We start from the raw sequence: 13470 nt of genomic DNA, 5'->3' as shown, positions 1-13470 counted from the left end.
AAATTGGATCTCTTCCAGAGGGATTGGTGGGACCGAACGGACTCGAGTCGGCCACAATAGTCGTCCGACCAGCCGCCCAACCAGTCAAGCCATGAATTTGACCTACGTGCTACTGGCCCTTGGCCTGTTCCTCCTTGAGGAAGCTGCGGCCGTGTGCTGTCCGGCCTTGCCCATCTGCGGGGACGGCCAAATGGTGGTGGGGGCCTATTGCGGTGTCGGCGGGTGCAACGTCTTCGGCTGCAATTGCTCCGGTGGATGCAGGAAAAAATCGGATTAGGCATAAAAAACCGGAAAGAAGTTATCATTGGTCTAAGTTGCCCCAATTAATAAAGCTAATCCTTCCGTTCTAAGTAGAGCTCTCATCAAGGGATAGTCTGTGCAGGACATTGGTTCTATGGGTGGTATTGGTGGGAGCTCCTATATGGCCTGATGGAGAGTTCATGATCAAGTCTTGGATCGAATAATCTTAGCGTGGAAATTACAATTCTCAACAGCAACAGAACCATGAAATATTTCCCAACTTCTTTCTTTTTCTCGTGGATACATACGGTGCCGGACGCAAGTGTTGGCACAGCAAAAACCATTCCATCGCGATTTTCAAAAAAAAAATTGTTTCGTTCGATAAATGAATCAATTTTCTATAAGATCGGCTAATTTTTATAAGCGTGACCTTATTGCATAATTTTGTACAATTTTTTAAGCGACAAATTATTTGTTATACAAAAATCTGTTGGATTCATAGAGTCAGTTACTGACTTATTGATAGGCATTGAGGGAAAATAGATTATTAAACAGAAACACACTGATATTAAAATATTTAATTTTTTATTTATAAACCAAGTGATATTAATATAATTCGCTTTGATTTGATTATAAACTAAAAATATATAAATAAACCTTTAAATATATAAAGAAATATAAATAATTTCTATGAAGAATATATAAAAAAATAATAAAAAATGAAATAGTAATAAAAAATAAAATAATGATATATGTACATATTTATATATAAAGATTTAAAATAAATAAAGATAATAATAAATAATAATAATATAAAAAAGATATAAATGTAAATTAAAACAATTTTTATCATTTTTTGTTTTTAACGTTATTTTTAAAATGTTTTTTTTATATACATTTTTTTATGTTTAATATTTTTAAAACATGGTAATTTTTCTGTGCCTGTTTTATAAGTTTCTCTAACAGTAACAGCAAACAACATAATTTGTATCATTAAAATTATTTTATAACCAAAAATATAAAATACAATGCTAAGTTAAAAAAAAAATTTCGGCCAATATTTAGTACAAATATATAACGCCTTATAATAAATATTTAATTTAAAAATTTGTAATAAACATATTTCATTTAAATAAGAAATTTTTTAATTTAAAAAACTAATTATTTAATTTTAATATGAAATTATTTAATTTAAATATGAAATATATTTAGATCAAATATTTTTATATTAATCGCAGAATATAAATGAAAACACATCCATTTAAATATTTCCACGCTCGAGGCACATGCAAATATAATGGTATAAATATTTAAATCTAAGCGACAATATTCGGAGCTCAGGGGTTTTTCTCTGTGTACTCTGAGAGGTACCATTGTTTCTTGCAGTTGCATATCAAACAATATCTAAAACTAGTTAAATGTGTGAATTTTCCAATTGAGATGTCTTTCCATGGGTAGCCACAATATATGCTTGTATCTGCTCTTCCGTATCCGTGTATCCCTGAATCGATCAGTAGTAGAACGCCGCCTAAAAGTATACAGCCCCCTAAACGAGTACTTGCTCAGCTTTCTAACAGTTCTGGCCATTGTTGGATTGTGGCCAAGGGTGATCCCGCAATCGACTTTTATTTGTACAGACTAGAATGGCTTCTGATAGTGCCTGCATTCGAGATAGCTTGGGGAAACGTCGCTGACGAGAGCCGGATAGTATTGCCTGATAATGCTGAGAGGTTCGGAATGGCAGTCCACGGAAGGGAGCCCCGATAAGGCCCAAACACCGCAAAGACAACGACGATCACTCGTGTTAGGCGGAACGATTACCCGTGTATTGGCTGTACGGACGTAATCGGACATGTTTTACGGGTATGTACACAGCTGACGGTACGAGCATTCAGGCAAATTACTCATCAGGGAAGCGGCGGTTTTAATTAATTTTTTGTCAGATTCCGTCAGCCACTCGAAGTTTCAATCAGTTGGTGGTTTCGCCTTTGATTTGGGGTCTTTATTTATACTCCCTGGAGCGTGAATGAATTGCCGCAGCCGATGGGGCAACCTGTTACGTAGGAGATGCGTATCGGACACAGTATTTACATGACTAATGCCGAGTGCCTATTGGGCGCCTGCCCGGGGCATGACAACTGCCGTAGACCCTGATCTAATTGGCCGGCATTGGTTGTGATTATCAATTTGCGAAATACTTTTTGCCAGTTTGTATCTAATCTTTGTCGTGGCGATCGTACTTATGTGCTGCGGCTCCACGGCCCGGCCGTTAGTTTACGCTGAGAAACAGAGCAGAAAAGATGTCGAGGCTTGGCCTAATCGTAGTGCTACTTGTGTCCGTGAGGCTTGGCCAGGGCAAGCCATTGCCCCTGCCGGCTGGAGTGTACGATCCGGAGGAGGCAGGTGGTTTCGCCGGCGGAGATATGGTGCTGACGGAGGAGCAGCAAGCGGACCTGCTGCATGGACCCAAGGCACGCAATGGCCTCGTGAATACGGCCCGGAGGTGGCCCAACAATGTGGTGGTCTACAAAATATCAGAGGACTTTGATGCCACCCACAGGGAGGCGATACTGAAGGGCATCGAGACCCTGGAGGAGAACTCCTGCGTGAAGTTCAGGGAGGCCACCGACCAGGACACGGCCTACCTCACGATAACCGCCAATGTGGGAGGCTGCTACACGGATGTGGGCTATCGCGCCGAACCGCAGGAAATGAACCTGGAGATCTACCCGATCGGGCAGGGCTGCTTCCGGCCCGGCACCATCCTGCACGAGTTCATGCACGCCCTGGGCTTCTACCACGAGCAGAGCTCGGCGCTGCGCGACGACTACGTGGACGTGGTCTACGACAACATCGTGCCCGGCAAGGAGTTCAACTTCCAGAAGTACTCCGAGTCGCTGGTTACCGACTTCGACGTGGGCTACGACTACGACAGCTGCCTGCACTACCGGCCCGGCGCCTTCTCCATCAACGGCGAGGACACCATCGTGCCGCTGGACCCCGGCGCCGTGATAGGCCAGCGCCTGGGCCTGAGCCCCAAGGATATTGACAAGATCAACATCATGTACAAGTGCCCCATTCTGCTGTGATCCCGAAGGGGGGGAGGACTCTGTACGAAGTACATTGTGATATGTAATTCACCGGCTGAGGCGATTGGATTGGTTTTATGATCCACGCTGTCATTGTCATTGTGCCATTGTATTTATAGAAATCTTAATTAAAGCTATAACTCTTTATGCCATAACCCCGCCGGACGCCGGCCCGCCGGCCAGTGGCTGATTATTTCTCGTTTCTTATCGCAGGTGTGCGAAATCCCAAACTATCAGTGGAATGCACCCTCAGTGGAACCCAAAGTTTCCGTTTGGAAACCGCAGGGCCCTGGCGTGCCACTAATGCGATTTATATGCGAGGCATCTGGAGCTTCCTCCATGTTTGGCTGGCGGTTCGGTACGGCAGAGGCCTAGGACCCAGCCAGGAGCCAGCAGCCAGGAGCAGGCACTCAATTCTCACATTTTGACAGCGCTTGTTCGACCATAAATTCGATTCTCGTGCCGACGACATGTTTCCGCCCTCCTCCTGCCAAACCCCTGCTCGAACATTTGGCAATGTCTTCCTGTGCGCATTGTTTCATTCGAAATTAAGAAAGGGGTTCCATCACCCAGACACAGGGCCCGACCATGTTTGCCAAAATTAGCATAGACCGGAGAGTGGCACAGAGGGCCAAGAGAGGGCCCGAAGGAGGCCTGGAACTTGGCTGGTGATCGATGTGATGCCAGGCAGATGGGGCCCCAAAAATTCGAAGGGAAACCCCCAATATAGCCAATACGAGTATAGCCCTGGTCTAGGGCTATTTATAATCCCTCCGTTTTTATTACCCCAATGAACAGCGTTTTTCTAATCAAAGCTTAACTGATCGCCCCCGAAAAAGAAAGTGATCTAATGGCCGCAATCCGCAATCGTTCTAGGTTCCAGGTTTTGGTATCATTTTGTGATTAAAAGTTGTTAATGTGGTTTTATGGCTCCAATGAGCGGCAATTACAATTCAACGACGTTTCAACGGGAGGAAAGGGGCACGAACCTTTTGAAAAGTCAAGAAGAATTTTGCACGCGGAACATTTGTAGCCCATAGTCCAAATAAATACAAAGTTTGCCCATAACTTTGATCCCTTGGGGGAGAGATGTGCCGAAAGAGCGTTGAAGATTTTAGATTCCGATTTGGAAAGCAACAGGAAGAGGAGTATCTACCGGATTGCGTCCCCATTGAAGATTCTTGGAATTGGTTTGGCACGAGCAAGATTAGGCGGAGGGAGAGATTAAGGAGGGGATTAAGTAGGCAGACTATTACTGGATATAGTAAAAACAAATAGTTAAAAAATAATTTAAACGAGGGGGGAACGTTGTGAGTTGCTGCGGACACCGCAACTCTACAGTTATACCCGATACTAAGTCAGTATGGCTCTCCTCCGGCAGATGGCGCTAATATTAAGCGACACGACAAAGAGTGTGTGCGAGAGAGACAAAAAATCAGTCTGAGCGTGACGTCGGGTTTGTTCCTTTTGGCTATAAAAATGACCTGATCTGATCCAAATTCAGCAACCGGATAGATATGGTCATTCTCTATGATTCTGCGTTTTTAGTTTTCTCGAATGTGCAATATTGTGGATGGCACAGATTTTCGTCCTTTGTGGGGGCGGATGGGGGTGGGGCGAAATTCTGAGATATACGTTTTATAGTGACATCTTAAAGGAGTGTGTGTACCAAATTTGGTTACTCTAGCCTTAATAGTCTCTGAGATTTGTGTTTGCCCCAGATTTTCGTCCTTTGCGGGGGCGGAAGGGGGTGTGGAGAAATTTGGACACGAAACGGTCAAGGTCCGATATCACAGGAGTGTGGATACCAAATTTGGTTGCTCTAGCTCTTATGGGTTCTGAGATCCTTGAACTCATATTTTGCAATTGGCAAAACCGACCATGAAACCTGTGTGTTAGAGTGAGACAGAGCGAGAAAGAGTGAAATTGTTTTCGTGATTCTGGCTGTAATAATTATACGATCTGGTTCAGATTTTGCACTCTGTAAGATATAGTCATTTTCTACGATTCTGCGTTTTTAGTTTTCTCGTATCGTCAAAATTGTGGATGCCACAGATTTTCGCCCTTTGTGGGGGCGGAAGTGGGCGGGGCAAAGTCTTGAAATATTTTTGGAGCAGTGACATATCACAGAAGTCTGGATCCAAAACATCGTTGCTCTAGCTCTTATAGTCTTTGAGCATTAGGCGCTGAAGGGGACGGACAGACGGACAGACGGACGGACGGACAGACGGACAGACAGACATGGCTCAATCGACTCGGCTATTGATGCTGATCAAGAATATATATACTTTATGGGGTCGGAAACGATTCCTTCTGGACGTTACACACATCTACTTTCACCACAAATCTAATATACCCCAATACTCATTTTGAGTATCGGGTATAAAAAGGTTTAAAAACATATTAAAAAAATATTATAAATAGATTTCAAAATACTACAAATAAAAAATAAAAAAATATTAAAAAGGAAAAAAAGAGTGACAAACATTTTACAAAATATAAGAAATGGTCAAACAAATAGTAAAAAGGGATAACCAAATATTATACATAGATTAAAAAAATAGTACAAAATAGAAAAAAAAATAGTAAAATAGGGTTAAAAAAATGGAAAAGAAAACACCTTCCAAAATAATAATAGCAAACCACTCCCTGTCTCCGCTTCTCAATCAATAATAAAAACCGTAGAAACGTTATCTGGTATAATATATATTTTGATATATAATTCGAAGCAGAACTCGTGTTTTTTTTGATAAGGTTAAGAGTGCGACTAAGCCACAAGAACCATCGTTGTTTATTATTTATTTGCAGGCGAGCAAATACCTCTTTATCGATGTCAAACAGATCCGGCACTTTGTATCTCTGTGTGTATTCTGTCGCATCGTTGTCCGATTTAAAGCTACAAAATTTGCATGGGAATATAACAAAATGATGGAACTACAGAAGGAATACTGAATAAGGTGGGGAAGGGCTATAATAATATATCCTAATCAATACATTTTTAAATAATATGTAGTACTTGTGCAAAAATGTCTTATTGTGGGGGTTTTTCAGTGCCATCTACCGCCCTTCCAGGTTGTAGTCACAGCTGGTGCTCCTCTTAGTCCCTACATTCCTCCTCCTACTTTTCCTCTAACAGATGATACAGAGTGGTGTTGTCGGGCTCCTTACTGGATTAAAAAAGACGTATGTATAATAATCGCATAATCGGTCAGAAATGTCTCTCCTGCTCCCAGTCTAATGCGACATTCCGTTGGACACTCCGCACGTTTATTGGTGGGCAATGGCCAGTACTCGATAGGCCTTCCCCCAGCCATATATCACACAGGCTTTAATTGGCATTGAACGATCTATGATCGTGCAATAAACCCAGTGACAGGAATGTCTGGCACTATGGGCCAGAACTGAGTCATTCAAGTGCCCAATCAAAGCCTACATTTTCGAAATGTTTACAGCTTTAAAGTTTATGTCTTCTTTTTTATGGGTAGTCTGGGGCTTGGAGGCAGAACATATTTCACAATTCTGAACACAATTCTTGACTCATAGAAATTTCACAATTATTTTTATGATCGTTTTTTGCCCGATGAAAGCTGAAAAGTATGCAAGTTTTTGGGGAAAAGCTATACCCATCCACCTAGAAGCAAACCACAGCAAACCATAAATAAGGAAAGCACTTTTCTATTGCATTGCATTCTAAATGCAAATCAGCTCCGCAAACAATTCCGGTGTCGGTGTCGTTGATCTTTGAGGGATTCGGCGTATTGGCGCTTGCCAAAAATAACTCATGCGAAAAAGAGAAACAGAAAAACCCCGAAACCGCATGAAATATGAAACGAATTGTGGCAATTTCCCCAATGGCAGAAACGCATATGTGACCGGGTCCGGGTCCGGGTCCGAGACAGAGACCAAAGCCAGGAAAGAGTCGAGGATGCAGGAGCAGGCGCTGCCTGGGGGCCAAGGCGATTTATTGCTGACGAATGCGTATTCAATTTTAAGGCATCCGAAAAGATGATTTATACATTTAATTTTATTCTGCGTGCCAAGGCAGCCGCTTAGCGGATATGGGAAATCACTTGCAAGGACCCCATTGCCGGTTCCGGACTTGCATCTCATCCTCGTCCCCCTCCCGCCCCCAGTCGCTTTTTACGATTCATGTTTGGGGCCACAATTTCTCATCGTTCATATTTATGGCTATGACGTCGTAAAAAATTATGCTTTAATTTGATTATGGCGTTCAAAAGTGTTGTTTGTGCTCTCTTGTCGCCTTGTCGGCTCACGCTGCGTATACGCAATCTGCCTCCTTGAAAATGCGTTAAAACTTATGGGTTATGGGGGGCGCACGCATGAGCGTGTCGCAGTCGTGATTGACTTTTTCGGGCACTTTGTCGCTAAGCTGATCAAAGCTGTCTTGCAGTTGGGGCGGGTCCGCCACTGGTCGAGAAGGGGTGGTTTCTAGCATCCCCTCAACATGTCTCTTTCGAGATTGAGTTCTTTTCTGCCATTTCATAACTTTCAAAAAGGAGGGATTACGGAGCGGCACTGGTTCCCAGGATCAATCGGACTGCTCATTACTCTATGGGTTCTTTTTATAAAGGGGCCTCCATCTAGCGGACTGGCCCGTGTCAGTCTCTGTTCCTGAACATCTAGGCGTGGTCCGGTAGAGTTGTGATTACTGTGGGTTTGTTGGCGTCTTTCAAGTGGACTTCACTGTATTCTGATTGGCGTTGTCTGCTTATAAAAAAGCTTTCTTCTGACCCACACTTTTAGGTGATTTTCTAAGTGAATTTTGCACTAGTTGTTGAAATGTTTAAATATGTTAAGAATTCCCTGGGTTGTAGTTCGCTTTTGATGTCCCAAAAGGATAGAAAATACAAATGTTTGTCGGGGTTTTTTCATTCGATTTGATTTGGTATAAAGATGGGTTTAATCGAGTTTTACTTCTCATAAGGAAAGCCATAAGCATGTGGTCGCGAAGTCGACTCTGGCTTCATATAGTAGAATGGAAGAATCTTCTAAATAAAACGGAATATTCTAAAGCGATTAATTTATTATAAAGGAGGATTTATGTAGGTTTCTATCCAGTATTTATACAATAAATAATATTAAGTGCCGGTAGCGAACGTACGATTTTTCCATGTGTTTTGATTACTTCATCACCTCACATTCTTCCATAAATAATTTCATATTTTTTTAACGAACATATTAGTTGATTTTAAGAGATTTTAAGAGAGACGTTGAGGAACAACTTTTAGCAAGAATCATCTTTCTTATAGGAGAAAATAGTAAAGGGAAACAAGACTATACAAATACCAAAAAATACCGAAAATACAAAAAATACCACAAAATACCACAAAATACAAAAAATACCGAAAAATACCAAAAAAGCGATTTTTTGTTTATTTTAATAGGTTTTCAGATAAAAGTTAATGAAAATATGTACCAATCGTTTAAATTAGATAATATCGGGTCAAAATTATATGGAAATGTGTTTTTATTGGCTTTTAATTGTTAGACTTCCTTGAAATTTACACGGAAAAGTTTTGTGATAAAAATAAATTAAATAATAAAAATAAATAAATAGACGCATTCTTAAAGATTCCGATATGTGACTTTGATATGTTACACTTTATAATATCTATAATATCTAATATAAAATCTAGCGAATTTGAATTTCCGCCAATGATCGCATGATTATTACACACTGTTCGTAGAGATAGTCTAGAGCATGGAGGACTAAAGGCCATGCTAAAAAACTAAAAAGGCACTAATATGCAAGCTATAGATAAATAATTACATAGCTTAGATTTAACAGGCAGATATATAGCAAAAAAGTTTAATAAATCCAAATTTTACATTATTCCAGAATTGAATACGAATTGAGAGCCGTGAGATCAGCTTCTGTCCCTTTTGTGGCTATTCCAATGCCATATTTTTGAGCAGCTCCTCATCAAATTTCCATGCATTACCATTTCCCACCCCATCTATATATTTCTATTGTCGTTTCATGGCCGTTTGGCCCCCTGCCCATGCCATCAACGGGCTATTATCCGTTCCGAAAACCTGATAGGAACAAACGATTGCGCTAAGCTACTTAGCAGCGACTCAATCAAACGGCAACTAATTAATTTGCATTTGCATTTCTTTGGCATCCTTTTGGGCCATCAACCCGCGTCGCCCCCCGCCGTAATCCACTAGTTTTGGGGCCCACATGCCGCCACATGCACGCACACGCACACGCACACATAACTGTTATTCTGGAATGGCCGCCTTTTGTGTGAACATTAAAATCTTAATTTGAATATGTAACCGCTTGTCTATGCCACTTTTAATCCCCATTTGGCACACTCCCCACCTGGGGGCTGGTGGGGCACCCGACACTACTCGTAGTCCGTGTTGTCCGCCGGGGTGGCAGGCAGCATCATGTTCATTTAAAAAGGTAATTTCGGCACTGAGCTTATTATGCTCATTAAGTCATCAGAGGCGGAGGCCGCACCGAAATCGGGCCAGGACCTGGCCAGGACCCGGTCTGGAGCCGGGAGAACACTGTAAAGTGCACAGCCAGGCCACCGCAAACCGTGTGCATTTATTTGCTGTTGTTGTTTAGCCAGGGCCCGGGCCCGGGCTCCTGGATACTGGTTCTCCCTTTCCATATCCCTTTTTTTTGTTTTAACCGGGGCCAGGACATCGAGCGTGAATTAATTTTTAATGATGTTGTGTGCGGCACACGGTGGAAGCAACTCCCATTTTGTAGCCGCCGCCACTGCCATTGCCGGTTGCCGGTTGCTATCTGTGGACGCGGCAGTAAGTGCGTGCCTGTCCTGCACCGGATGTGGGTCATTTCAAAAAAAATTGTTTGCTTTAAATTGCATTTGCGTTGGCCATGCGCTGACATGATTCACTATCCACCAGCCACCAGCCACAAGTGCAGCGCGCCAGGGCAGTGCAGGTGGGACCACGCAACCACGCACAACCATGTCACAGGTTGGGGAGCGGCAGATGGTGCCATTAGGGGGGACGGAGAGTGGGTCAAATGCCTAATTAAAAATATTATTATTTTCCAAATGCTTTATGACACCTCCTCATAGCAGGTTCTGTCTCTCTCTCAAAGACTTCTTAATGCCTCAAAGACTCGGAGCCGATTAACCTCTTGGCCCTTGGACACTGCCCCCCACCGCCCCCCACCGCCCTTTTGCCTTGATCTGAGAATGCACTTAATTTGTTTGATCAACTTCTGTGTTAAACATTCGCTTGGCCTCGCCGGCAGAGCAATTAAGCGATTAATTCGCATTCATGCCACACACAGACCCCCCCTCGTATGACGACACATTGGGTATAAATCAGAAAGGGATTTTTATTTTTATTGTGGCAGTCGCCGCCGGCGTTTGGCGGCCACTTTATTCCCATGGATTTCGACTTTGTTGCCGTTCTTTATCGGCTCCCCTTTCCGTAGTTTTTGGTCCGTTTTGTTCTTTGGCTACTGCTCGGCGTTGATTCAATTGCAGGCACTGTCGTGTGGCAAAAGGTTTATGCAAATGCAATAAATTATATTTTATTATGAAAATTTAAATGCTTGCCACACCCCGGCCGCCAACCCCCCCCCCCCCTCCGCGGTTGTTAAAAATTCAATTAATTGTTATTTTTATTTGTTTATTGGATTCTGATTACGGGCTCCAGCCATCGAGCTATTTTTTGGCTGAGCTCGCAAATTGATTTATTTCATTTATAAATTATAATTCAATTAAAATGTTTTTGGTGATATATGGCTATTTGAAAGATATATATTGTATATCATTTTCTGTTGAATTTTTCCATTTGCAGACGTCTAAACAAACGAAGAAACGAACAAATGATGTGGTGCTGGAGCCCCACCTTGGAGCCACCTTGGACCCACCTGACGACTCACTTGAAATTCCTGGCGAACGTTTTTACAGGTACGTATGTATACCCTACACTCGGTCCTGCCTTCATTTGGCCTGTCAGTTTGCACTCATTTATCACCGCCAAATGTCTCGTTTCTGTATTTATTTATGCCCCACCGCGGGGACAGCTTAGAGAAGAGCAGTACGTCGGCAGACCCGCGTATGTGATCCTTTTTCCCTCCGACTGCGGCGCGGTTGACAAGCCGCCGGAGCAAGATAAATTATTATTTTAATTGCATTTAAATTACACGTTGCGTTGAGTTGCAAGGGACGGGACGGGGCGTATACGCAATGTTCTACATTTCAGGAAGGTGCCAGGATATGGGCGGTGGCCGGGGTCCTGGTGACCACCCGCTGCTAGATTACCAGTTACCCATGGCGAGGACACTTGACCAGAAACATGGTCGGGAGAGGGTCCCTTTGGGGATTTATTGAGATGCTTTTATTCTCCGAGCCTTTGTCGTACACTGTTGCATTGGGGTATCGGCAAATATATTTCCGAAATTTATTTTATATTAAATAATTCTTAATTTAATTCGGGAGTTTCTCTTTGAAGTTTTTTAATCTGTAATTTTTTATCTTAGAATTTATTTGAGTTAAGTTTCATGCAAGTCTTAATGTTGATTTATCACTTAAGTCAACTAAATTTTAATATATTTATATAGTTTTAATTATTTGTATTTAATTAATTTTAACTAAATATATTTATTTCGTTTTAATTGTTTATTTATAATTAATTATTTAACAAATTATTTTTCTGTGATTATTTATTTCATTTAAATATTTACTTATTCCTATTTTTTATTATATATATTTTTTTTAATGTATATTAATTATATTATATTATTGTTAAATATTATTATTATACAAAATATATATTTATTTAATTATTTAATTATTATATTTAATATATTACTATAATTTGTAACCATAAAATGCAGATTTATCAGATTTTGAAAGAAGCAATCCTTTCTACAGTTCAATAATTTTCCAGAATATTTTCATTCTATGCTTTTTTATATGTTTTTTTTATTAATATTTGTTTTTATTAATTTATTTTTTATTAAATTTATAATTTTTTAACTTTTTTAAAAAATATTTTATTATATATTTCTTTACTTAATCTATATTAATTATATTGTATTATTATTATACTAAATATATGTATATTTATTTAATTATTTAGTTATTATATTTAATCTATTATTAAAATTTGTAATCCTAGGATACCCATTGATCAATTTTTCAGAGAAGGAATCCCTTCGACAGCAGTCAGAAATTTTGCAAAATATTTTCCATCTACGCTCTTTTTTTTTTAAATATTTGTTTGTTTTTAATATAATTTGTATTTGATTATAAAATATTATAACATATACAATTATGTTGTTTGCTGCTACTGTTAGAGCACTAAATACTACTCATATATTCTCTTATATATATTTTAAGCCCAAGTAAGGGTATTCCCGCTCCGTTTATCAAAGGTCCTTCGGCCCTTTTTTGATATATGACGACCCCTGAGAAACGGCGCAGACTCAGCCTCAGCCACAGCCTCGAGCAACATTAATAAATGCTGGCAATACTTGTGTCCTTAAATCCCGATTCACCTGCGCCGTCTGCTTCTCTTTGCTTCTCTCTTTTTTTTTGTGGCAGTTTGTGGCATTATAATTGCCACCCGCGGCGACTTCAACTTTGGCGAACAATCTCTTGGAGCCGCCGACTGCTTCTTTTTGGCCGAAAAGTGAGGCGGCAATTTATATTCATGAGTTGTTGTGATGCATGTGCTGGCTGTTGCTGGAGAGTGGCGGGTGGTGCCACTGGTGCCGCTTTCCCCCAGAGCATGCTTATTGTTATCCGTGAATTAACTTCTCTTATCGCGACGCCTGTGCCTGTGCCTCTGTGCCCCTGCCCCCCTGCCTTGATTGTCGTGTCTGACTTGCGGTTTATGCTCGGATATTAAGCCCATTAGGGTCGTACGCAAAATGGCTTTAATTACAGCTGTCTCGGTGGCTCTCTCTCTCTGGTGCTCACGCAGGAAATAATTGCCAAAATATAAACTAGTTATAAATTATTAGCCAGGCACTGGCCCCAGCAACGACTGCACATCCTGTCCGAGAGGACAGGCTCAAGATGTACACTGAGCTCTTGACTGGAGACTGGCATATTTTATAAGTCCTGGCTGGCTGGCTGTGTGGTTGAAAATTTAAACAAAACCCCAGCCCCAGACT

The 13470-nt window shown here is 41.2% G+C and overlaps 1 protein-coding gene across 1 annotated transcript; it reads left to right on the top strand.

Moving 5' to 3' along the window:
- Positions 1-2503: 2503 nt before the first annotated feature.
- On the top strand, positions 2504-3485 carry LOC4816506 (seminal metalloprotease 1). The gene has a single exon (XM_001355975.4). The coding sequence runs from the start codon at positions 2541-2543 to the stop codon at positions 3327-3329; it is 789 nt and encodes a 262-aa protein (XP_001356011.2). The 5' UTR covers positions 2504-2540; the 3' UTR covers positions 3330-3485.
- Positions 3486-13470: the final 9985 nt, after the last annotated feature.

The sequence above is a fragment of the Drosophila pseudoobscura genome, chromosome 4 (genome assembly GCF_009870125.1).
Source record: "Drosophila pseudoobscura strain MV-25-SWS-2005 chromosome 4, UCI_Dpse_MV25, whole genome shotgun sequence".
NCBI classification, from domain to species: domain Eukaryota; kingdom Metazoa; phylum Arthropoda; class Insecta; order Diptera; family Drosophilidae; genus Drosophila; species Drosophila pseudoobscura.
The sequence above is the reverse complement of the archived record's forward strand: the minus strand, read 5'-3'. Positions and strand labels throughout refer to the sequence as shown.